The 25,050-nt window shown below is 47.7% G+C and overlaps 3 protein-coding genes across 3 annotated transcripts; 2 read left to right on the top strand and 1 right to left on the bottom strand.

The window, feature by feature from the left end:
* The first annotated feature begins 1,415 nt into the window (after positions 1-1,415).
* On the top strand, positions 1,416-3,014 carry LOC123135775 (DIMBOA UDP-glucosyltransferase BX8). The gene has a single exon (XM_044554985.1). The coding sequence runs from the start codon at positions 1,558-1,560 to the stop codon at positions 2,944-2,946; it is 1,389 nt and encodes a 462-aa protein (XP_044410920.1). The 5' UTR covers positions 1,416-1,557; the 3' UTR covers positions 2,947-3,014.
* Positions 3,015-7,497: 4,483 nt separating this feature from the next.
* On the top strand, positions 7,498-12,005 carry LOC123135774 (mast cell carboxypeptidase A; the record flags this gene model as incomplete). Its single annotated transcript, XM_044554984.1, is given in 12 exon segments — positions 7,498-7,555; positions 8,229-8,286; positions 8,381-8,491; positions 8,750-8,887; positions 9,627-9,696; positions 9,776-9,831; positions 10,331-10,456; positions 10,657-10,796; positions 10,905-10,977; positions 11,059-11,133; positions 11,218-11,512; positions 11,604-12,005. Coding segments are annotated over 12 exon segments (1,220 nt in total), but the record flags the coding sequence as incomplete, so codon positions are not given.
* Positions 12,006-12,292: 287 nt separating this feature from the next.
* LOC123135773 (syntaxin-51) lies at positions 12,293-15,016 on the bottom strand. The gene is made up of 6 exons (XM_044554983.1): positions 14,552-15,016; positions 13,800-13,901; positions 13,547-13,650; positions 12,827-12,927; positions 12,704-12,748; positions 12,293-12,574 (listed from the first exon to the last, which is right to left on the bottom strand). The coding sequence occupies exons 1-6, from the start codon at positions 14,764-14,766 to the stop codon at positions 12,443-12,445; spliced, it is 699 nt and encodes a 232-aa protein (XP_044410918.1). The 5' UTR covers positions 14,767-15,016; the 3' UTR covers positions 12,293-12,442.
* Positions 15,017-25,050: the final 10,034 nt, after the last annotated feature.

Raw genomic sequence — 25,050 nt, 5'->3', positions numbered from 1 at the left:
CCTGCCCGCGCCCCGGCCGTGCCCGCCCGTGGTTGGAGTCGACGGGGGCGTGCAAGAGAGGCATGCGCCACCTGCAACGTGGGGAGTGCAAGGGCTGCACTCCGGCGGCCGGACTTAACGGTCAAACAAACGGTGTTGACTTACGATGCCATGTCAGCACTTACGTGCGGACCAGGCCTGTCATAAACACGTTTAAAATGGCTGAATCAGTTGATTTACTCACATGGTAGTTTTTAGTCACAGATTAATAAAAAAGTGATAGTTTTCAGGACAAAATTGTAAAGTGGTAGTTTGTAGGCGCGGTTACACGAATTGTGGTAGTTTTTGTTAAGTACTCCAATAATTGCAGTTGCTTTGCCAGGTTCCATCTCATTTGTCCGGTCTCCCAAGATTTCCAGATTTTTCGTCAAAAGAGACCACATATTGAATTAAAATGACAAAAAAGACCACCTCTGAATCAGATCGACAAAAAAGACCCCCTCGCCGTGGCGGCAGGTGCGCCAGGCGACACGTGGCACCTGCCGCCACGACGTGAGGCGGCCGGCCCCGCCGCCACGCTGCCAGGCGGCCAGTCGCTCGCTACGGGATTCCAGGCCGGCGACGGAACTGGGACGGGCTCGTTGGCCCGGCCGTCATAGTATGAGGCGGCCGCACTGCTGCTGCCTGACAGCTTCTGCCGCACGCGACGAAGGGGCGGGCCCGGCCGCCACGCCCTGTGGCGGCCGCACTGCCGCTGCTGCACGCGGGTCGATCGGTGCCAGCCCCAGGACGGTCTGTGTGGGCTACGTGTCGAGACGTCGCTAGCATGGCTAGCTAGAGCAACGGAATGCTACAGTGCACGCGTATAAATTTATGTTCATCTGTGTATAGGACTGCACCGCATTGATCATGCATGCTGCTCCATACAGGCGAATCGAACATTATGTCCATCGAGGACGACGCATCACGTCATGGGATAAACATTCTTATACTATTGCAAAAACAGAAAGGCTTAGGTATACATGTTGCGGGCAGGGTGGGATGGATAATTGTACTTATCATGCAGATTCCGGGCTGAGACGCTTCTCGCCGCGACGGCATGCAGAGCAGCAGTGCGGCCGCCACAGGGCGTGGCGGCGGGGCCCACCCCTCCGTCGCGTGCGGCAGCAGCAGCGCGGCCGCCTCATACGGTGGCGGCCTGGCCCACGAGCCCGTCCCCGTTCCGTCGCCGGACTGGAATCCCATAGCGAGCAACTGGCCGCCTGGCAGGGTGGCGGCGGGGCCGGCCGCCTCACGTCATGGCGGCAGGTGCCACGTGTTGCCTGGAGCGCCTGCCGCCACAGCGAGGGGGGTCTTTTTTGTCAATCTGACTAAGAGGTGGTCTTTTTTGTCATTTCAATCCGGCAAGTAGTCTCTTTTGACGAAAAATCAGATTTCCAATGTCTCGCTGCTCGTTTCCCATATATGCATGCACCTCGCGCGTGGTCACCGTGTGAAGTGCCGCTGTCAGAGTGCCGGCTACCAACCCCGTTGGCCCCCGGAAGTGGAACCTAGGATACCTCGGCAGCCATCGATTTCATGGCGCCGGAAGAAGCAAACACGGCCGCCGCCGGTGGCCCTCGCCGCCGCCGCGTGCTGGTCTTCCCTATCCCGTACCAGGGCCACATCAACCCCATGTTCCAGCTCGCCGGCCTCCTCCACGAGCGCGGCTTTGCCGTCACCGTCTTCCACACCCACTTCAACGGCCCCGACCCATCCCACCACCCCGCCTACGACTTCGTCCCCGTCCCCGACGGCTTGCCGGCGGGCAGCCCCGGCACGGTGGCGGCGACCGTCGAGCACATCTTCGCCATCAACAGCTCCTGCGAGGCGCCGTTCCGGGAGCGCCTGGTTGCCCTGCTGGAGGCTCCCGGCGGCAGAGGCGACGTCGCGTGCCTGGTCGCGGACGCGCACCTGCTGACCCTCATGGACGTGGCGCGGCAGCAAGGCGTGCCGACGCTGGCGCTGCGCACCGGCAGCGCCGCCTGCTTCCGCAACTTCATGGCCACCCCGATGCTCTGCGACAAGGGCTACCTCCCGGTGAGAGAAGAGTCGCAGCTGGACGCGCCGGTGAGGGAGCTGCCGCCGTACCGCGTCCGGGACCTGATGGCCATCACCAGCAGCCGCCACGAGCACGATCTAGTGTGCAAGCTGCTGGCCCGGGCCGTCGAGGCAGTGAGGACCTCGGCTGGATTCATACTCAACACCTTCGATGCGCTGGAGGCCGACGACCTGGCGACGACCCGGCGAGACCTCGCCGGCGTGCCGGTGTTCGACGTCGGCCCGCTCCACAAGCTCTCCCCGGCATCCTCCAGCAGCCTCCTGCCGCAGGACCGTGCTTGCCTCGGCTGGCTGGACGCGCAGCCCCCGGCGTCGGTGCTGTACATCAGCTTCGGCAGCCTGGCGAGCATGAGCGGCGCGGACCTCGCCGAGGCGGCGTGGGGCGTCGCCGACAGCTGCCAGCCGTTCCTGTGGGCGCTCCGGCCGGGCCTCGCCCGCGGGGCCGCCCTGCCCGACGGGTTCGCCGCGGCGACCGAAGGCCGTGGCCTGGTGGTGGGCTGGGCGCCGCAGGAGGAGATGCTGGCGCACGCGGCCGTGGGCGGGTTTTGGACGCACGGCGGGTGGAACTCGGCCCTGGAGGGCGCGTGCGGGGGCGTGCCGATGCTCTGCCGGCCCTGCTTCGGCGACCAGATGGGCAACGCGAGGCACGTGGAGCACGTGTGGCGCGCCGGGATCGCGCTGGACGGCGGCGGCCTCGAGCGGGGAGCGGTGGAGGCGGCCGTCCGGCGGCTGATGCGGGGCGAGGAGGGGAAGGAGATGAGGGGGCGAGCACGCGAGCTCGGGAGCAGAGCGGCGGAGGCCATCGCCGAGGGTGGGTCGTCTCGCCGCAGCGTCGACAGGCTGGTGAACCACATCCTGTCGCTGTAGTAGAGAGTAGAGGCTGCTTGCTTGTCTTGATCACACCTACTCCCACATAAGAAACTTTTATGAGTATGCAATTTGGTGGTCCCTCGCAACACAACTATTTCATTTTCCCATGGATATAAGACAATTAAGCGAACTACTTCATTTTTTTTGAAACCAGCCCATTACGTTTAACTCTAGACTTGACATTGGTGCTCACATTTTTCTGAATTTAATTCAGACTTTTTGGCGATGTTCCTTCAACGAAAAGAGATGTTTTCGTCGACTACGAGACGTCTGTGGTGACGTCAATCTCAAGATATGATGTCGGCTTAGTATGTCGGAGGGAATATGATGTATGTGTGTATGTTAAAAAGATGAGTGTATGTGCATGTATGTGGACATCTATGGTTGTACAGCCAAATGGGAACTTTTCAGCACGATCGGCATATGCGGCCGGATTTATGGGCCTCGAAGCGTCACCAACAGCTCCGTTTACTTGGAAGTCAAGGGCGCCGCTCCACTGCCGTTTTTTCCTTTGGCTCGCGATCCAAAACAGATGTTGGACGTCGGATCGTTTGGCCAGACGAGGGCTACCTCATCAGGATGCGTGCCCCCTTTGTGATCAACAGGAAGAAACATTGCAGCACCTACTGCTTGGCTGTGTGTTTGCACGGCAGGTCTGGCATGAGTTGGGGCAAAAGACAGGGCTTCGGGAGCTGGAGCCACTCCAGAATGAATCTTTGAGTGTGTGGTGCCTGAGGCAGGATCGAGATCCGACAGGCAGGAAATCGACTAGGGCGAAATGCATTCTCGCCTTGTGGACAATTTGGAAGCATCGAAACGACGTCGTGTTTAATGGGGCACCGGTTTCTCTGCCACGAGTCAAAGAGCGGCTACTTGAGGAAGGGAGGCTTTGGGCAAAAGCTGGCTTGTTTAAAGACGACGTTAGAGGGTTTGAAGAGTTGGGTAGTGAGCGGACGGCAAGCGAGTAGTATGTAATAGGAGTTAGTGCTTGGTGGAGTCGGGAGTGTTCTCTGTAAATATTGTAGCCCGCGTGGATTTTTGAGGAGTCTTTCCCCCTCTTCTTTAATGAATGATACGCGCATTCGTACGTATTCGAGAAAAAGAAAGTCCTTTAGGGCATCCCTGCTTCATCCCTCGTATCATTCATCTTTTAATTTTCTATATCTTTTAAGAAATAAACTTTTGTTTTTCTACTCCTTCCTATAAAACTTTTTTTTTCAAATTCATCGAAACGTTTGCGCAAACCCAAACAAATGCGCTTCATTCGATCCAACAAACAACTAAACCATGGGTTCTTCATTTGACCGGTCCCGACCACAACTTTTGTTTGTCTACTCCTTCCTTCAAAACCTTTTTTCAAATTCATCGAAACGTTTGCGCAAACCCAAACAAATGCACCACGTCATAATTCAACATTGATAAACTTCATCAGATCCAACAAACAACTAAACCATGGGTTCTTCATTTGACCGGTCCCGACCACAGCAACAAGAGACATGTTCATCCACAGATCACACAAAGCAAAATCTTCTTCCGGATGGTAGTTGCACGACCATTGAGCCTTTTTTTTTCATTGTTTGGGTCTACAGCTCCTCGTCCTCTTGACCTCTTCAACCTCATCCTCCACCACTACCACGGCATTCCTTCTCATTTCCTGGCTATAGGGTGTGGACGTGCCAATGTCGTCAAGGCCGAGGGTGTGGTTTGTGTCCAATTGCGACATCAACTGGTCAACCTCATCCTGTTTCATTCCCTCACTACAAAAGCAAAGTAAAAGCCTGCCAAGTTAACATCACATCATTCATCATGCAATTGGGAAAAGTTAAAGCCTACCAAAATGGAAGTGTCCGATTTTTTTTTTTGAAAAAATCTTGAAAGAATTCCTTATTTAACACTGTTTTAAATTTTGTTTCTCTATTTAACACAAACAAACTTTTTCTTCCCTATCTAGCTTCGAGTCTTAATTATATTCCCTGTATGACACTTTCATCTATTTCCCCGTCTAACACTGTTAAATTGCATGTGAAAAAGATACTTTTGCCCTCATGTAATGCTATGAACCAACCGTCATTCCAAAAGTGCAATTTATAAGAATGTTTGGGTACGTACATTCGCTTGCCGGCCTCATGAGTGTGTTCCTAACATGCACTTAGAAAAAATGCTCGTGTCTATAAATAAAATTTCTTGTTAAATCAAATAAGAAGAAAAAACACATCAAATATCAATATTAGCATCTATTAAAATTTTTGTCACACTCCACCCGAGGGCAAAAACGTCTTTTCAAGTGTCAGTTAACACCGCTAAGGTTTAAAATGGACGAAAGTGTTATAAAGGGCATACAATTTAGATGCGGTGTTAGAGCATCTCTAGCAGACGCCTTAAAAGGGGCGGCCCGTAAAAATCCGGCGACTATATGGGTTTGGCCCTTTTTCGGGCCAGACTAGAGCCCGTATAGCCGCCCCATCCATAAATTTTTTTACAATGGCCCGCAACCCTCCTCCCACCACCCACGTAGTATATGTACATGTTTGCGGCTAGAATACGGGTCAAAACCCTATCCGCGCGTCACGCATTTCCCAATCGCCCTCTCGATTTCTCGCCGCCGGCGACTTCCATTATCCCTCTCCCTCACTTGATGTGGCGCGGAATGTGGCCGGCGGGCCGCGACACCGTCGGTGGCGACGACCCCGAGCGGAGGCGGTGTGTCGCCGTCGATGACATGAGGAAAAGGGTTGTGAGACGGTAAGTAACCAAGGGCTTTCGCCGCCGTCGTCGCTCCTCCGCCGCGAGACGGAGGGGTACGACCACAGGCAGGCGATTCTCTATCGCGGGCTTTCCTCCGGCTCCTCCGCCGGTGCCTCGAGCTCGCGGACGCCGCTCATGCTGGTCAAGAGGGAGTCGGAGGAGCTCCCGCCGCTCCGCGCGGTGAAGAGGGAGCCGGAGCGGCGAGGCGCTGGCGTCATTGGGCCAGATGATTTCCTCCCCAGGCGGAGGCAGACGTCTTCGAAGTTGCCATCGTCGTGCGCAGTGCGTGGGAGAAGGAGGAGGCGGAGCAGCAGCGTCGACGCGAAGTCGGTCTCGTTGCAGTCCTGCTCGAGCAGGGGCTCACGAAGGCGCAGGACTTCAACGACAACTTGGACGCAAGGTGCCGCGAAGCCAAGGCGCGGGATGACATCTACATCAACCACGTCTCCGACGACGACGACTAAGCTCCTTCGCAGCCGCACCCGGATGGCTCCGTTGAGCCAAATTTTGGCAATAGGGTTTACGGTGGCCGCCGCTTCTCCGATCTATGTTGTACAAATAGACTATGTATGAAATATGTATGATGATCAACTATGGATGCTACTGGAAGTAGTTTGATTTCTCCCGCAAAGTTCCGATTTCAAAATTTACAGGTTTTTTTGAGGGATAAAAACCTTTTATTACTCAAAATCCCCAGAAAGTGGGATACAAGTTTGGTCATGTGGCTGGCCAAGCCACACATGACGCCCTGGTAGTAATGACAAGGCATATTTAGCTAACTTGTGGGCTTCAACATTAGCCTCACGTCTTTCAAAAGTAAATTTACTAGTGGGTGATGCTCTATGTCTAATCTCTCTTATTACAGCACCATATTCTCCTTGGCTTCCCTTGACTAGATCTTCAACCACCTGCTTGCAATCGGATGCCACGATGTAGTTATGTTGGTTGAGATCTTCTATCAGTGCCACGGCTTCTCGACACGCAATTGCTTCCAAAGTTGATGCGTCCCAGTGACGAGCGCAGAACTGCCCAGGAAGGAACCTTGGTTGTCTGTGCATATTGCAATGGCTGAGCCTCCTCTCTGCGACCGAGTGCCCGCATCTACGTGTATCTTGACATAATTTACAGGTTCATTTTAAGTTTTTATTCTGCCGCGACTGTTTTCGGCCCGTATCCGAGGCAAGACGCGAACTGTAAACTCAAGGTCCGCGATATAAGAGGTCTGCTAGAGAAGCTCTTGTGCAAGGAAGAAAAATATTTTTTCAGTGTTTATTTCTCGAGGAGGTCGATCCCGGTGTGCATTGGACCACAATGCCTAACCATTCCGTCCCATTGCACTAAGCCCATTATCATCAAACTCGCAGAAAGATTGCATGATGGCATCAAACCCACACTGGATTTGAACTAACCAACCAGGCGTGTGTGTGAGCTCTGGTGCGCACGAGCCCAACACGCTAACAGATAATAATTTTAAAAAGAACCGAAAGCCACTGCTAATGACCCCACTAATCCAAATACGACTACTATAAATTTAACAAATTAATCACCGCTGGTTAATCAAATCACTCGTGTCTTACTTCCTACCTGCCGCGACACAAGCGAACGAGACAGAGAGAGAGGTGGGGCGAGGCAGAGCGGGGAGCGACTCTGAGCGCGCGCGGGGGCGAATCGCCGGCGACGGAGAAAGCTCGGCTCCGGCCAGCCGTGCGGCGGCGGAGATGGCTCCCTCCGCGCCCCCGCTCCTCTCCCGCCGGCTCCTGGCCCTGACCCTCGCCCTCGCCGCCCTCGTTTCCCCCGCCTCCGCGGCCAGGAAGATCCCGGCCTCCGTCACCCCGATCTCGCGGGACCTCTACCGCCCCAGGTACGGCGCGCGCCTCACGCCTTCCGCCCTGCCCCGTGCGTTCCGGTAGCTCCTCCTCCCGTCTCGGAATGGCGCCAGCCGCCAGGTCTGTCTCAACTGGTAGCCGCTGGAATCGAGCATCTGGCTGTTGCTGTAGTGTGATGCATCGGCTGGTGGTCGCAATGGGCGCGGGGATTCGCTCTCCAACATCGTATACTAGTTGATTTAGGGATCGATGCGGCATGACAAATTTTTTGCTTGCACTGCCATGGTCCACCTTCGCCAAGATACGCCTGTCACTGTCTGCAATTGCAACCCCTGTCTGTCATGTTAGCTAGTCGATGGGAGCTATTGGCCACGCCTGTGCAACAGCACTAGAGGTTACATACTTGATTGAACCTACTATAGCTAGTATTAGTATATCAGTACCAAGTTTGGATGCCTGCCTTGCTAGTTTAGGAGTAGCAGTTGTTTAGTGGGGATGAGGGTTCAGGCATGTTGTTTCTGTTTATCATGAACCTCAAAGACCTTAGTTCTTGCAGTTCTGATTTCATTAATGGGTTTGGGGAAAATGTTCTTTTCCAGAGAAAGAGAAGGCCAGGGCATTTCTGTTTGCTGCATTGACTTTGCTCTTTTTCGTTTTGTGCAACGCTTACCGTTGGATTTAACTGGGTCTGTTTCTTTTTCTCCACAGTGATACCCTTCTGAGTGAGATCAAGGCCCTGGTTGCTCGGAATCCGGATAGGTTGACTGTGAGTGGCTTAACTGTCATTGTTCAGCTGTTATTGGCCGGTTTGGTTCGGTATTAAGTGGCATTTTTACGCCGTCTTTTATTAACTGTTGCAGATGGATACATTAAGAGCTGGTAACAAAGGGTATTCTGCGGAGATGTTCGTTGTTACTTTTAATCATGTGAAGAAAACCGCACATGATGGCTCGAAGATTAAAATCCTTCTGGTTAGTTCCCAACAGATATCTCTCAGCATTTCCCCCCAAACATGGGCTTCATTCCGGCCTCTTGTATCATCCAACGTCACGAGATCAAGTCTGCTCTGTCCATTCATCTTGTTTGTTCTCAACTCCCTCACCTCGGTGGAGTAGTGGGCCTACAACATAAAGAAAACATAATTTTGTCTTCATACATTTTGGCATGCTGTTCCATAAATTAAGTTATTGATGCCTTGTGGCTTTGACAGAAGGTTCATTGTCTTCCAGAGCTTTGGGCAGCATGGCAGAGAACTTATCACCTCTGAACTTGCATTAAGTCTGCTCTACATTTTGACGGAGAAGCGCAAAATTGCGGGTGTGGATCTATCATCCTTTGAGAAAATTCTGGAGCATCTTGTTATCAAAGTTAGTCCTTCTGCAACTTATTTTATATCTTCAGTCCCTAGAATGCATAATTAATAAGAAAATTATAGGAAGCAATTGTGCTTTCTGTTCTGCTGCGCTGCACTGAAGCAGTATAGTTTTGGCTTTTGAGGGTGGTCTGGTCTTTGAAAAAGGAATCTTGATATTGAGGTATTTGGTTCATTTCTTTTCGGCATTGTTCTTATGCATGCTTTCTGAAATCAAACTTTACTTTGATCTGCTCGCATTTTTCAAATGTTAGTGCGCTAGTTATCTTTTACGTACCTTCACTTATTCCTGCACTATGGTAACTTATTAAGCATTATTATTCACTCAAAGTTATACCAATAACAAAATTCACAGTAGTTTCTAATATGTTTGTGAAGTACTCCCTCCGTCCCATAATATAAGAGCGTTTTTTACACTAGTGTAGTGTCAAAAACACTCTTATATTATGGGACAGAGGGAGTATGTTTCTCCCAAGTGTTTTTTGTACAAAATACGAAATCAAAATCATGTATTTTTAGCACACATAATCATCATTACTGCATATCCTTTTACCCTAGTTTAGAGAAAAACAAGCGTGTGCTTACGTGGTATTCTTTACCTTTATTCATATTTGTCTGCCTTCTCCCCTCATCCACCTCTTTCTCGTGTTATTACTTATGTTCGTATTAGTAATGGGCCATTTCTCGAACTCAGGAGGTATAGTGATTTCTAAAGTTGCCTTTAAACTTTTTAGGTGGTGCCAATGGAAAATTTTAATGGCCGCAAGCGCGTTGAAGCAGGGGAGATTTGTGATAGGAGAAATGGTGATTGTCTTTTTCTTAAAAATCAATCACATGAAGCAGCTCATGCGCCAATTATATTATCTCTTCTTTTCTTACGCAGGAAGAGGGGTTGATCTTAACAGAAATTGGAGTGTTGATTGGGGAAAGAAGGAAAAGGTTTGTGTCAAAGCGGTTTATCTGTTATCATTGTGCACCAGGAAAACCCGACTCCTGAGTTCAAAAATATGTTGATTCTATAAAATACATCTTAGATGCAAGCTTGAATGACTGAAGTCTTTTATGTTAATTTCCACAGTTTATGGTTTCCTTTTGTGTGGTATTACTTAGCGAACCTGTGTAATTTACCCTTAGAAGAGCTTGTTTGATTGACATTCAGGAACACTAAAGTTGAATTGAAAGTCAGATTTTTTTGCAGATCTGGAGCGGATAGACTAAGTATAGCTATGGTGCTTTATTGATACCCTGTATATTCTTTCTTATTGTCACGTTGGATAATCAGACTTTGCTAATCTTGTGTACACTTTGAGCAAGTGCACCTTTATCTTTTTATCATGCATGTTCTTTGTTGGTTGATTGGTTGATTGATCAGCAGAGTTACTTATGTGCACAGCATCAATCTTATGCACTATATTTATACATTTGTCCTGTATTGCAGGATTATAACCCATTTGAGGAGCATCCCGGTACTGCTCCTTTCAGCGAACCTGAGGCCCAGATCATGCAAGAACTATCCAAGTCATTTAAACCACATATCTGGGTGAATGTGCATTCTGGAATGGAGGTAATGCAGCTCTTGCGTTCTGCAGCTATCATATAAAGTTTGATCAATTGTTCATCAAGCGGAGGGAGGGGCCTAACATATAAGTGTCTTTAGTAGCAATCTCATGTGTAGTTCCACACAGTGGTATAAACCTGGAGAAATAAGTTTTGGTCAATGCCTATTGCTTTTACACATTCTCTCATTCTTCTGTTCAACTACAGGCATTATTTATGCCATATGACCACAAGAATACTACACCAGATGGAGCTCCTTCTCACTTGATGAGGTCAGTTTTAGAGAATGTGAACCATCGCAATTTCCAAGACAGCTGCCTAGTTGGATCAGGTGGTGGAGCTGTAGGGTATGTAACATCTCACAAGTTACTCAAGTTATGTGAATCCAAGAGGGTTATTCTAGCCTTCAACGAAGGAAATGTACTAATGCTCTTTTTTATTCCATCACTTGCTAGGTACCTTGCACATGGGACTACAACTGATTATCTGTATGACATTGCGAAGGTGCCAATGCCTTTCACATTTGAGGTAAGTTAATCTGTTGTCTCTGTTGCAACTATTATGAACCTGTATTGACATGACATGACTCATCACTTTGCTGGTATTCAGATATATGGAGATGAGAAGGCATCCACCGAGGATTGCTTCAAAATGTTCAACCCTGTCGACAAGATAACATTTGATGTACGCAAATCTGGGCTCTGCGCATCTAGTCATGTACATAGTTTTTTTTGGCCATATGTCTGACAGCACAGTTTTCCTTTCCAGAGAGTCATTAACAAGTGGTGCATGGCATTTCTCATACTTTTCGAGGAAGGGCTGCGAACCCTACCTGATGGCCAGGTAGTATCCCAAGGAGCACTGGATAACTGGGTCCCTATGGGAGGAGAGATTTTGGAGAGAAATATGGACCAAAAGAGCGGCGGTGAAAATGGGAAGCTTGAAGGCCTTGACCTCGGAATGCAGGAGCTAAAAACCTACTTCAGGTTATTTATGCTATCGACATTCCTGCTGATGTTCATGTTCTGCTCGAGGATATCGAAAAACAGGAGCAGAGACTCAGGTAACATTTGAATCCCACGGGAGAATCGATTGGAGCTAGGCTATTCAGCTCAGTATGGGTTTGCAATGGTGCTCACGGTTTATTGCCGCAGATGAACAAAGTATAGCATGAATCATTCCAACAAAAGTCCATTTTCTGGGGCAACTTTGGAGGCGCGGCGACAGGGGATGACAAGAATGGTAGAATCAGAATGGTGTTTTGCAGCCTCTGCTTAGATGCTAGATGTATGTCAAGAGTGATCTGTTTATGTCTTCGACGAGTCATAAATGTAAGTTGTAGAGCTGTCGATATCTGTTTGTCGTGATGAATAGGTAGAATCAGAATGAATATGCGCGCCTTTTGAAGGTTGCTGGTTTTTTGACACGATTGAATGTAACGTTCAGTCGTCAACTTACTGTGATACGACTGAGTGTAGCATTTCACTGTGGACTTACTTTGACATGATTGAATGTAATATTCCATTACCAACATATTATGAGTTTTTTCACTGAAATGTTGAACTGCTGTCTAATCTTATTTATTGTGAGTTTTGTTGAATTTTTGCTAATATGCACTAAACTATTTAGACTGATCATATGAGAATAGTTTTGTTATGAAATGCCATTTTTATGGTTTTAGTTAATATGTACTGCATTTGAGATCACTCAAAATTTCTTCATTATATTGACCGCGTCTCATCCAAAGCGTGACATGTCATTCCTCAGCAGAGGGTGTAAGTTATTGACTAATACAGCACATCAAAGTATAGGAGAAGAAGTCTGAACTCATATACCGCAGACATACAAAAGTCTGAACTTCACATTTCAGCCCGATAAGGGCACATGTGGCATACATATTTTCCATTTCTCGCCAAAATGATGGCGAAGCGGAAGTAACCATACTATCTTTGAAAGAGCTGCACACTTGAAACTGATTTGAGTTGGGCAGAGGTTACAGATACTTGATGAGGAGCCAAACAATAACCACAAGCATCACTATACCGACGGTGGACAGCAGCAGGGACATGCAGGAGCAGCCGCCCTTGGCGCGCTTGTTCAGAACCGCAAGCCTCTTTTGCACACGCTGCATGAGAAAGGTATTTGCGTCAAAATTCAATTCGTGCAAAGCTTGAGAACTATTGGTATCAAAGAGCAAAGAAACTTTCTTTAAGGTCTAAGGATAAGGAACGGAAACAAGGGTTTGAAATAAAACCTGGAGACGCGAGTTCGTACCATCCACATGGTCGTCTAGGTCATCCTGCAATCATGAAGAGAGGGCAGTGAACACAGAGTCTAGAGAGCAAAGAAACAAGTGGCTTTGCAGTAAGAAACTAACAATCAGTCTTGCATGCAGGTCAAGCTCCTCATTGACTGCTAGCGCAATGTGTTTTGTGCTCAGCACTGTCTGTTCCAGCTTCTCAAGACCCTCATCTTGTTCTGCAAATTGCAAATTGTCGTAGCAGACAGTATCAATGAATTAGGCAACTGTCAATTGTTCATTTCTCTTGTGAATTGCTAGTATTTGTAACCAACTGTAGATATACAAGCAAATTGCAAGCTTAGATAAACAACCGCGTGGAACATGGAATGCGTTTTTCGTCACAAGTAGCTCTTCATATATTTTGAGTAGAAATGCAACGATTTAAGAAGTTCGCCATTTTCTTTCGAAACAAAGCAACTGAATGAATCCTAATAGAGAAACCGGAATATATGCAAGGGCCACTGGTAACTTCTGAATTTGTATGTTTGACACCAGAAACTCGAGCCAATGAAATGGAGAGGAGAGGAATGGATTTGGCATGTGCACTGTGAGGCAAAGGAGGAACAGCAATGTCTTGTTTTGACTGTTTGACCAGTCATAAAGACAACACTTCAAACTGAACATCACCCTAAACACCACTCCAAATGTCACGACCACATTGATGTATCTGCCCGAGGGTGGTGGAAATGGAGGGCGACAGGCCAGCCATCACATCCAGTAACCAACCACTCTGACATCGCCGCAACACTTCATTGTCACGGCAGCATGAATAGTAAGTCATACATACATCACTACCTTTCATGATTTGCCTCTGAAGGCCAACAATCCCTTGGTTATCCAACCCGGCTACTCTGCTCATGTCATCAGCAGCTTTCTTGCTCTGACCAAGCAAATCCTCCCTGAATTGTGAGAAATCACATGTGTAATACATATAAGAAATTTAATCAATATGCACCTGAAAAGATTTTAACAAATATAAAGCATTGACGAGCCTTCTTTAAAAAGATTAATCACGTCGGTGGCATTGGTTACAAAATGCGGAACACACCTGTTGGCAAAGGTCGACATGTTGAAACTTTCTGCCATCTGTTTTGCTCTAGATTTCAAATTTGAAAGCGTGTCTCGGCGCTTATGCAGCTCCTTGTCCGTGCTGCACAACATCGAAGATCACTTAAGAGTGGATTTCCTTTTTATAACAGATGTACATTTCGAAATGTATCAAGAGAAGTTATATTGAGCATATGTATGAAAGATATCTCGATTTAATGCAGAGCTGATTGTGATAACTGATAAATTTGTACTAGTGTCTGCACAAGAGTGAACAGAATACACCATATACCATCCATAACCATCGCAGAGAACATACATATTAACAGGGTAAACTACTCCAAACGTTATCTCCTACGAAATGAATCACCACACATGTACGGATGTACTTAGTACTACCTCGAATAAGAAATAAGATGATCTCATTTCCCACCACACATGTGCAGCTATAATCTATTTCGGAGCTGGAATCACAATCGGTGAAAAGCAGCTGAATTATGATTCCAGGGATAGGCTGAACATGGTATCGACGACATCACTCAGGCCCTAAATCATCGTACCATCATTTCTAGCTCCTGCATCCTGAATTCTCAGACAAAATGTTGTATGAATCTGCAGGAGGTGACTATCTAGGAACAAAGGACAACGCAAATCGACCTCCATCCAATTATCCCTCTTCCACGCATTTCGGAGCTGGCAAGCAGGAAAAAAGAAAGACGCGCTAGGGTGAGCGAGCGAGGGAGCGAAACGTACATGGATTTGGGGGGAAGCCTGGCGAGCATCCCCTCGAGGCTGTCCAACCTGGTCCCGAGGATGGTGATCTTCCGGCGGATGGCGGAGGTGTGGCGCATGACCTCCGGCCCGGACTGCGGGAGCGCCGCCCGGTCGGCGACCATGGCGGCGACGTCGTCCGCCAGGCGCGCCGCCTCGCCGTACTCCCGCACCCACGGATCCACGGACGACGCCATCGCCGGCAGGGAGATGGACCCTATCGGTTCCTCGGGGGGCCGAGCAGGGGATCGATGGGCCGGCCGGCGAGACTGCCTGCTCCGATTCGGCCGCGTCGCGTCGCCGGCTGCTTGCTCGAGTTGCTCCGTGGCGGCGACGCTTTCTTTCGTCCTCTTCCCCGCTTTTGGCCTTTGGCGTGTGATTTGTGGTTGGTGGTTTCTTCGCCGTGCCTTTGACGGGGCGTAGCTGCGGGGAAGAAGGGATTAGACGCAGGATAACATGATTAGTACTCCCTCCGTAAACTAATATAAGAGCGTTTAGATCACTAAAATAGTAATCTAAACACTCTTATATTAGTTTATAGAGGGAGTACTCTATAGTTTAATTTTCATTTTTTTTATTCCTGTGGATGAGGTACTCCGATCTACTCCCTCCGTTTCTAAAACATAACACCTTTCAAAGATTTCGGCATGAACTACGTGTAAAGACATATTTTAAAGTGTGAATTCACTCATTTTATTCTGTATTTAGATTGTATTGAAATCTCGAAAACACATTGTATTTAGCAACAGAGGGAGTGTGTAGCAAATGCCATGATCCCTCTCTCTTTCTTGCCGGGCAAAAGTTGATCATGGGGAGAGGGTAACCCTCTAGGGCAACTCTGACCGATTCCTAAAAATAAAGAAGGATTCGGCGGAGTAAACATGTGACAGCCTGGATTTTGCCTTTTTTTTCCGGACTTGATTTGCCCTTACCTTGGATTTGAGTTTTTTAGAATCAATTCAAATGGACTTATCACTTGAGCATGCCCTTGACTTTCACCCAAGTGACCCATCTACCTCTCATTCAATCACATTTCTTCTGAAACTCATCTCAGAAACTAGTGCTCCAAAGCAACCCTCATTTTTATTGCTCCAAAAATCTTGAGATAATTCCTGAATATTCTTTGAACCTTGGACCACCCCATCCCCGAGCAAAAATATTGCATGACTTTTTTAATATTTTGCTACAGAAAATCATTTCTCTTCTGGCCCAAAAATGCACTTTGTTTAGCAAGTGTATTTTTCCTTGATCCAATGGAGCTGGTTTTTCTTGAGCCTCATAACCCTCCTAAGTAAACCTTAACCCTAGGAGATCAAGCCTAATGGCCTTCTAGAAGCCCTCCAAACTTGGCGACCAAGTTTCTGACCAGAAACTTGACAGCAAGCTTGAGTCACATCTGGTTGGCCTGACAGTGAGTTCTCAACCTCCCTAGACCTAACATTGCACGAACTACAACCCAGACAAGGTTTGGCCGAGCGTGGGCGTCGTTTTGACCATGCCAGCGTGGTGACCGAGTGTGAACACGGGCTCTGGCATGTGTTCGACGCACTCTGCGTCGCGCTAGTGCTTCTGTTCGGCGCGTGCTCGAGCCAGAGCTCGCCGACGACTGTCGCATCGCGCCACAAGCCTCGACTTTTCACCCTTGACCTCTCCCTGGCGCTCGCCGACGCCGGAGACGCGCAGCGAGCACAGGCACATCGCGGCCAAAAGCCACAGTGCGCACGCGCCCCTATCTTCTTCTTCCCCTGCTTCTTGTGCTCGTCTGCGAGCGTGGACAGCTCCCGCGTGATCGCTGAGCTCTTCCCCCCTCTCACTGGCGCCCTTCGTCGTCGCTCGCCGGATTCCAGAGAGCTCCGACAGCGCCACGTATCCCCCTCCTACTCCAGCTATATATAGAGTCCCTCCCTCCACCCCGAAGCCTCACACTGCACCTCTCAACCACCACGACCACATAGCATAGCTGCAGCCCGGCCGAGCAGGCCTCTAGCCGCCGTCCACGACCAGAGCTCGCCAGCGATCCCCACAGCCCATCCACCCTGCTCCAGAGCCCCTCGAGCTCAACCAACCCCTCAGGCGCATCATTGGAAGTCCACCAGTGTCGCCTGGAAGCACTACAGCCCCTGGAGTCGCTCTCACCGTTGCTTTCTTCCTCTCCGGCAAGTCCCGACCGCCACTGCTGCTTGCGAGCTCGATTGCGAGCAGCTCCGGTCATCCCCCAGCGAGCCACGGGTACAGGCAGGTGCGCCGTGACCCCCTCTCCATTTCTATCCCTCTGATTTCGCCCAAGAACCACTCCTCGCCGGCGTGAGCTCCGACGGAGCATCGTCGTGCTATGTTTCCTCTCCCCCTCTCTCTCCTGACTGGTGGGGCCCGTTGTCAGCCTCTCCACTCGCACCCGAAGCGACACGAGTGGAGGCGTATCTGTTGGAAATATGCCCTAGAGGCAATAATAAATTAGTTATTATTATATTTCCTTGTTCATGATAATCGTTTATTATCCATGCTAGAATTGTATTGATAGGAAACTCAGATACATGTGTGGATACATAGACAACACCATGTCCCTAGTAAGCCTCTAGTTGACTAGCTCGTTGATCAATAGATGGTCATGTTTCCTGACCATGGACATTGGATGTCGTTGATAACGGGATCACATCATTAGGAGAATGATGTGATGGACAAGACCCAATCCTAAGCCTAGCACAAGATCATGTAGTTCGTATGCTAAAGCTTTTCCAATGTCAAGTATCATTTCCTTAGACCATGAGATTGTGCAACTCCCGGATACCGTAGGAGTACTTTGGGTGTGCCAAACGTCACAACGTAACTGGGTGGCTATAAAGGTACACTACGGGTATCTCCGAAAGTGTCTGTTGGGTTGGCACGAATCGAGACTGGGATTTGTCACTCCGTGTGACGGAGAGGTATCTCTGGGCCCACTCGGTAGGACATCATCATAATGTGCACAATGTGATCAAGGAGTTGATCACGGGATGATGTGTTACGGAACGAGTAAAGAGACTTTCCGGTAACGAGATTGAACAAGGTATAGGGATACCGACGATCGAATCTCGGGCAAGTACAATACCGCTAGACAAAGGGAATTGTATACGGGATTGATTAAGTCCTTGACATCGTGGTTCATCCGATGAGATCATCGTGGAACATGTGGGAGCCAACATGGGTATCCAGATCCCGCTGTTGGTTATTGACCGGAGAACGTCTCGGTCATGTCTGCATGTCTCCCGAACCCGTAGGGTCTACACACTTAAGGTTCGATGACGCTAGGGTTATATAGGAAGCTTGTATGTGGTTACCGAATGTTGTTCGGAGTCCCGGATGAGATCCCGGACGTCACGAGGAGTTCCGGAATGGTCCGGAGGTAAAGATTTATATATAGGAAGTCCTGTTTCGGCCATCGGGACAAGTTTCGGGGTCATCGGTATTGTACCGGGACCACCGGGTGGGGCCACCTGCCCCGGGGGGCCACATGGGCTGTAGGGGGTGCGCCTTGGCCTACATGGGCCAAGGGCACCAGCCCCTAGAGGCCCATGCGCCAAGATATAGGAAAAAGGGGAGAGTCCTAAAGGGGGAAGGCACCTCCGAGGTGCCTTGGGGAGGATGGACTCCTCCCCCCTCTTAGCCGCACCCCTTCCTTGGAGGAAGGGGCAAGGCTGCGCCTCCCCCCTCTCCCCTGCCCCTATATATAGTGGAGGGGAGGGAGGGCATCCATACCTGAGCCCTTGGCGCCTCCCTCCCTCCCGTGACACCTCCTCCTCTCCCGTAGGTGCTTGGCGAAGCCCTGCAGGATTGCCACGCTCCTCCATCACCACCACGCCGTTGTGCTGCTGCTGGATGGAGTCTTCCTCAACCTCTCCCTCTCTCCTTGCTGGATCAAGGCGTGGGAGACATCGTCGAGCTGTACGTGTGTTGAACGCGGAGGTGCCGTCCGTTCGGCACTAGGATCATCGGTGATCTGAATCACGACGAGTACGACTCCATCAACCCCGTTCACTTGAACGCTTCCGCTTAGCGATCTACAAGGGTATGTAGATGCACTCTCTCTCTCTACTCATTGCTGGTCTCTCCATAGATAGATCTTGGTGATACGTAGGAAAATTTTTGAATTTCTGCTACGTTACCCAACAGTGGCATCATGAGCTAGGTCTATTGCGTAGATTCTATGCACGAGTAGAACACAAAGTAGTTGTGGGCGTTGATTTTGTTCAATATGCTTGCCGTTACTAGTCTTATCTTGATTCGGCGGCATCGTGGGATGAAGCGGCCCGGACCAACCTTACACGTACTCTTACGTGAGACCGGTTCCACCGACAAACATGCACTAGTTGCATAAGGTGGCTGGCGGGTGTCTGTCTCTCCCACTTTAGTCGGATCGGATTCGATGAAAAGGGTCCTTATGAAGGGTAAATAGCAATTGGCATATCACGTTGTGGTTCATGCGTAGGTAAGAAACGTTCTTGCTAGAAACCCATAGCAGCCACGTAAAACATGCAAACAACAATTAGAGGACGTCTAACTTGTTTTTGCAGGGTATGCTATGTGATGTGATATGGCCAAAAAGGATGTGATGAATGATATATGTGATGTATGAGATTGATCATGTTCTTGTAATAGGAATCATGACTTGCATGTCGATGAGTATGACAACCGGCAGGAGCCATAGGAGTTGTCTTTATTTATTTGTGACCTGCGTGTCAACTTAAACGTCATGTAATTACTTTACTTTATTGCTAACCGTTAGCCATAGTAGTAGAAGTAATAGTTGGCGAGGCAACTTCATGAAGACACGATGATGGAGATCATGATGATGGAGATCATGGTGTCATGCCGGTGACAAGATGATCATGGAGCCCCGAAGATGAAGATCAAAGGAGCTATATGATATTGGCCATACCATGTCACTACTCTATTTGATTGCATGTGATGTTTATCATGTTTATGCATCTTGTTTACTTAGAACGACGGTAGTAAATAAGATGATCCCTTACAACAATTTCAAGAAGTGTTCTCCCCTAACTGTGCACCGTTGCGACAGTTCGTGTTTCGAAGCACCACGTGATGATCGGGTGTTAGATTCTAACGTTCACATACAACGGGTGTAAGACAGATTTACACACGCGAAACACTTAGGGTTAACTTGACGAGCCTAGCATGTACAGACATGGCCTCGGAACACGGAGACCGAAAGGTCGAGCATGAGTCGTATAGAAGATACGATCAACATGAAGATGTTCACCGATGATGACTAGTCCGTCTCACGTGATGATCGGACACGGCCTAGTTTGACTCGGGTCATGTAATCACTTAGATGACTAGAGGGATGTCTATCTGAGTGGGAGTTCATAAGATGAACTTAATTATCCTGAACATAGTCAAAAGGTTTTTGCAAATTATGTCGTAGCTCACGCTATAGTTCTACTGTTTAGATATGTTCCTAGAGAAAGTTTAGTTGAAAGTTGATAGTAGCAATTATGCGGACAGTAGAAAGCTTATGTCCTTAATGCACTGCTCAGTGTGCTGAACCCCAAACGTCGTTTGTGGATGTTTCGAACATTGAACATACACGTTTTGATAACTACGTGATAGTTCAGTTAAATGGTTTAGAATTGAGGCACCAAAGATGTTTTTGAAACGTCGCGAAACATATGAGATGTTTCGAGGGCTGAAATTGGGATTTCAGGCTCGTGCCCACGTCAAGAGGTATAAGACCTCCGACGACTTTCTTAACCTGCAAACTAAGGAGAAAAGCTCAATTGTTGAGCTTGTGCTCAGATTGTCCGAGTACAACAATCATTTGAATCGAGTGGGAGTTGATCTTCCAGATAAGACAGTGATGGTTCTCCAAAGTCATTGCCACCAAGCTGCTAGAGCTTCGTGATGAACTATAACATATCAGGGATAGATATGATGATCCTTGAGGTATTCGCGATGTTTGACACCGCGAAAGTAGAAATCAAGAAGGAGCATCAATTGTTGATGGTTGTGAAACCACTAGTTTCAAGAAGGGCAAGGGCAAGAAGGGATACTTCATGAAACGGCAATTCAGCTGCTGCTCTAGTGAAGAAACCCAAGGTAAAACCCAAACCCGAGACTAAGTGCTTCTGTAATAAGGGGAACAACCACTAGAGCAGAATTACCCTAGATACTTGGTAGATAAGAAGGCTGGCAAGGTCGATAGAAGTATATTGGATATACATTGTGTTAATGTGTACTTTGCTAGTACTCCTAGTAGCACCAGGGTATTAGATACCGGTTCGGTTGCTAAGTGTTAGTAACTCGAAACAAAAGGCTACGGAATAAACGGAGACTAGCTAAAGGTGAGCTGACGATATGTGTTGGAAGTTTTTTCAAGCTTGATATGATCAAGCATCGCACGCTCCCTCTACCAAAGAGATTGGTGTTAAACCTAAATAATTGTTATTTGGTGTTTGCGTTGAGCATAGACATGATTGGATTACGTCTATGGAAATACAGTTATTCATTTAAGGAGAATAATGGTTACTCTGTTTATTTGAATAATACCTTCAATGGTCTTACACCTAAAATGAATGGTTTATTGAATCTCGATCGTGGTGATACACATGTTAATGCCAAAAGATAGTAATGATAGTACCACCTACTTGTGGCACTGCCACGTAAGTCATATCGGTATAAAACGCATGAAGAAGCTCCATGTTGATGGATCTTTGGGCTCACTCGTTTTTGAAAAGTTTGAGACATGCGAACCATGTCTGTTGGTGTGTATGCATGAAGAAACTCCATGCAAATGGACCGTTTGAACTCACTTGATTTTGAATCACTTGAGACATGCAAATCATGCCACATGGGCAAGATGACTGAAAGCCTCGGTTTCAGTAAAATGGAACAAGAAAGCAACTTGTTGGAAGTAATACATTTTTGATGTGTGCAGTCCAATGAGTGCTGAGGCATGTAGTGGATATCGTTATGTTCTTACTTCACAAATGATTTGAGTAGATGTTGAGTACATTTACTTGGTAAATCACGAGTCTGAATTATTGAAAGGTTCAAGTAATTTCAGGGTGAAGTTGAAAGATCATCGTGACAAGAGGATAAAATATCTATGATATGATCATAGAGATGAATATCTGAATTACGAGTTTGGCACAGAATTAAGACATTGTGGAAATTGTTTCACAACTAATACAGCCTGGAACACCATAGTGTGATGGTGTGTCCGAACATCATAACTGCACCCTATTGGATATGATGCATACCATGATGTCTCTTATCAAATTACCACGATAGTTTATGGGTTAGGCATTAGAGACAATCACATTCACTTTAAATAGGGAACCACGTAATTCCGATGATATGACACCGTATGAACTATGGTTTAGAGAAACCTAAGCTGTCATTTCTTAAAAGTTTGGGACTGCGACGCTTATGTGAAAAAGTTTCAGGCTGATAAGCTCGAACCTAAAGCGGATAAATGCATCTTCATAGGACACCCGAAATAGTTGGGTATACCTCCTGTCTTAGATCTGAAAGCAATAAGGGATTGTTTCTAGAATCGGGTCCTTTCACGAGGAAAAGTTTCTCTTGAAAGAATTGAGTGGGAGGATGGTGGAGACTTGATGAGGTTATTGAACCGTCACTTCAACAGGTGTGTAGCAGGGCACAGGAAGTTGTTCCTGTGGCACGTACACCAACTGAAGTGGAAGCTTATGATAGTGATCATGAAACTTCAGATCAAGTCACTACCAAACCTCGTGGGAGGACAAGGATGCATACTACTTCAAAGTGGTACGTAACCCTGTCTTGGAAGTCATGTTGCTAGGCAACGATGAACCTACGAGCTATGGAGAAGCGATGGTGGGCCTGGATTCCGATAAATGGCTCGAGGCCATATAATCCGAGAGAGGATCCATGTATGAAAACAAAGTGTAGACTTTGGCAGAACGACTCAATGGTCGTAAGGCTGTTGAGTGCAGATGGATTTTAAAAGGAAGACGGACAATGATGGTAAATGTCACCATTAAGAAAGCTCGACTTGTCGTTAAGATGTTTTCCGACAAGTTCAAAGAGTTGACTACGATGAGACTTTCTCACTCGTAGCGATGCTAAGAGTCTGTTGGAATTATATTAGCAGTCACTGCATTATTTATGAAATCTTGCAGATAGGATGTCAAAACATTGTTTCCTCGACGATTTTTGAGGAAAGGTTGTATGTGATACAACCGGAAGGTTTTGTCTATCCTGAAATATGCTAATAAGTATGCAAAGCTCCAGCAATCCTTCTGAGGACTGGAGTGAGCATCTCGGAGTTGGAATGTATGCTTTGATGATGATCAAAGATTTTGGGTGTATACGAAGTTTATGAGAAACTTGTATTTCCAAAGAAGTGAGTGGGAGCACTATAGAATTTTTGATAAGTATATGTTGACATATTGTTGATCAGAAATGATGTAGAATTTCTGTAAAGCATATAGGGTTATTTGGAAAGTGTTTTCAATGGAAAACCTGGATTAAGCTACTTGAGCATTGAGCATCAAGATCTATAAGGATAGATCAAAACGCTTAATGGTACTTTCAAATGAGCACATACCTTGACATGATCTTGAAGGTGTTCAAGATGGATCAGTCAAAGAAGGAGTTCTTGCCTGAGTTGTAAGGTATGAAGTTAAGACTTAAAGCTCGACCACGGCAGAATAGAGAGAAAAGACGAAGGTCGTCCCCTATGCTTAAGACATAGGCTCTACATATGCTATGCTGTGTACCGCACCTGAAGTGTGCCTTGCCATGAGTCAGTCAAGGGGTACAAGAGTGATCCAAGAATGGATCATAGGACAGCGGTCAATGTTATCCTTAGTAACTAGTGGACTAAGGAATTTTCTCGATTATGGAGGTGGTAAAAGAGTTCGTCGTAAAGGGTTACGTCGATGCAAGCTTAACACCTATCCGGATAGCTCTGAGTAGAGATACCGGATACATATAATGGAGCAACAATTTAGAAAAGCTCCAAGTAGAACAGTTATTTGGATTAGCTCCAAATAGAACGTGGTAGCTACATCTAGGAGATGACATAGAGATTTGTAAAGCACACACGGATCTGAAAGGTTCGGACCCGTTGACTAAAACCTCTCTCACAAGCAACATGATCAAACCCAGAACTATTTGGGTGTTAGTCACATGACGATGTGACCTGTGAGTGTTAATCACATGGCGATGTGAACTAGATTATTGACTCTAGTGCAAGTGGGAGACTGTTGGAAATATGCCCTAGAGGCAATAATAAATTAGTTATTATTATATTTCCTTGTTCATGATAATCGTTTATTATCCATGCTAGAATTGTATTGATAGGAAACTCAGATACATGTGTGGATACATAGACAACACCATGTCCCTAGTAAGCCTCTAGTTGACTAGCTCGTTGATCAATAGATGGTCATGTCTCCAGAGCCCCTCGAGCTCAACCAACCCCTCAGGCGCATCATTGGAAGTCCACCAGTGTCGCCTGGAAGCACTACAGCCCCTGGAGTCGCTCTCACCGTTGCTTTCTTCCTCTCCGGCAAGTCCCGACCGCCACTGCTGCTTGCGAGCTCGATTGCGAGCAGCTCCGGTCATCCCCCAGCGAGCCACGGGTACAGGCAGGTGCGCCGTGACCCCCTCTCCATTTCTATCCCTCTGATTTCGCCCAAGAACCACTCCTCGCCGGCGTGAGCTCCGACGGAGCACCGTCGTGCTATGTTTCCTCTCCCCCTCTCTCTCCTGACTGGTGGGGCCCGTTGTCAGCCTCTCCACTCGCACCCGAAGCGACACGAGTGGAGGCGTATCTGTTGGAAATATGCCCTAGAGGCAATAATAAATTAGTTATTATTATATTTCCTTGTTCATGATAATCGTTTATTATCCATGCTAGAATTGTATTGATAGGAAACTCAGATACATGTGTGGATACATAGACAACACCATGTCCCTAGTAAGCCTCTAGTTGACTAGCTCGTTGATCGATAGATGGTCATGTTTCCTGACCATGGACATTGGATGTCGTTGATAACGGGATAACATCATTAGGAGAATGATGTGATGGACAAGACCCAATCCTAAGCCTAGCACAAGATCATGTAGTTCGTATGCCAAAGCTTTTCCAATGTCAAGTATCATTTCCTTAGACCATGAGATTGTGCAACTCCCGGATACCGTAGGAGTACTTTGGGTGTGCCAAACGTCACAACGTAACTGGGTGGCTATAAAGGTACACTACGGGTATCTCCGAAAGTGTCTGTTGGGTTGGCACGAATCGAGACTGGGATTTGTCACTCCGTGTGACGGAGAGGTATCTCTGGGCCCACTCGGTAGGACATCATCATAATGTGCACAATGTGATCAAGGAGTTGATCACGGGATGATGTGTTACGGAACGAGTAAAGAGACTTTCCGGTAACGAGATTGAACAAGGTATAGGGATACCGACGATCGAATCTCGGGCAAGTACA

This window comes from Triticum aestivum, chromosome 6B (genome assembly GCF_018294505.1).
Source record: "Triticum aestivum cultivar Chinese Spring chromosome 6B, IWGSC CS RefSeq v2.1, whole genome shotgun sequence".
Taxonomy (NCBI): domain Eukaryota; kingdom Viridiplantae; phylum Streptophyta; class Magnoliopsida; order Poales; family Poaceae; genus Triticum; species Triticum aestivum.
Note: the sequence above shows the minus strand (reverse complement) of the source record. Positions and strands in the feature narration are given on the sequence as shown.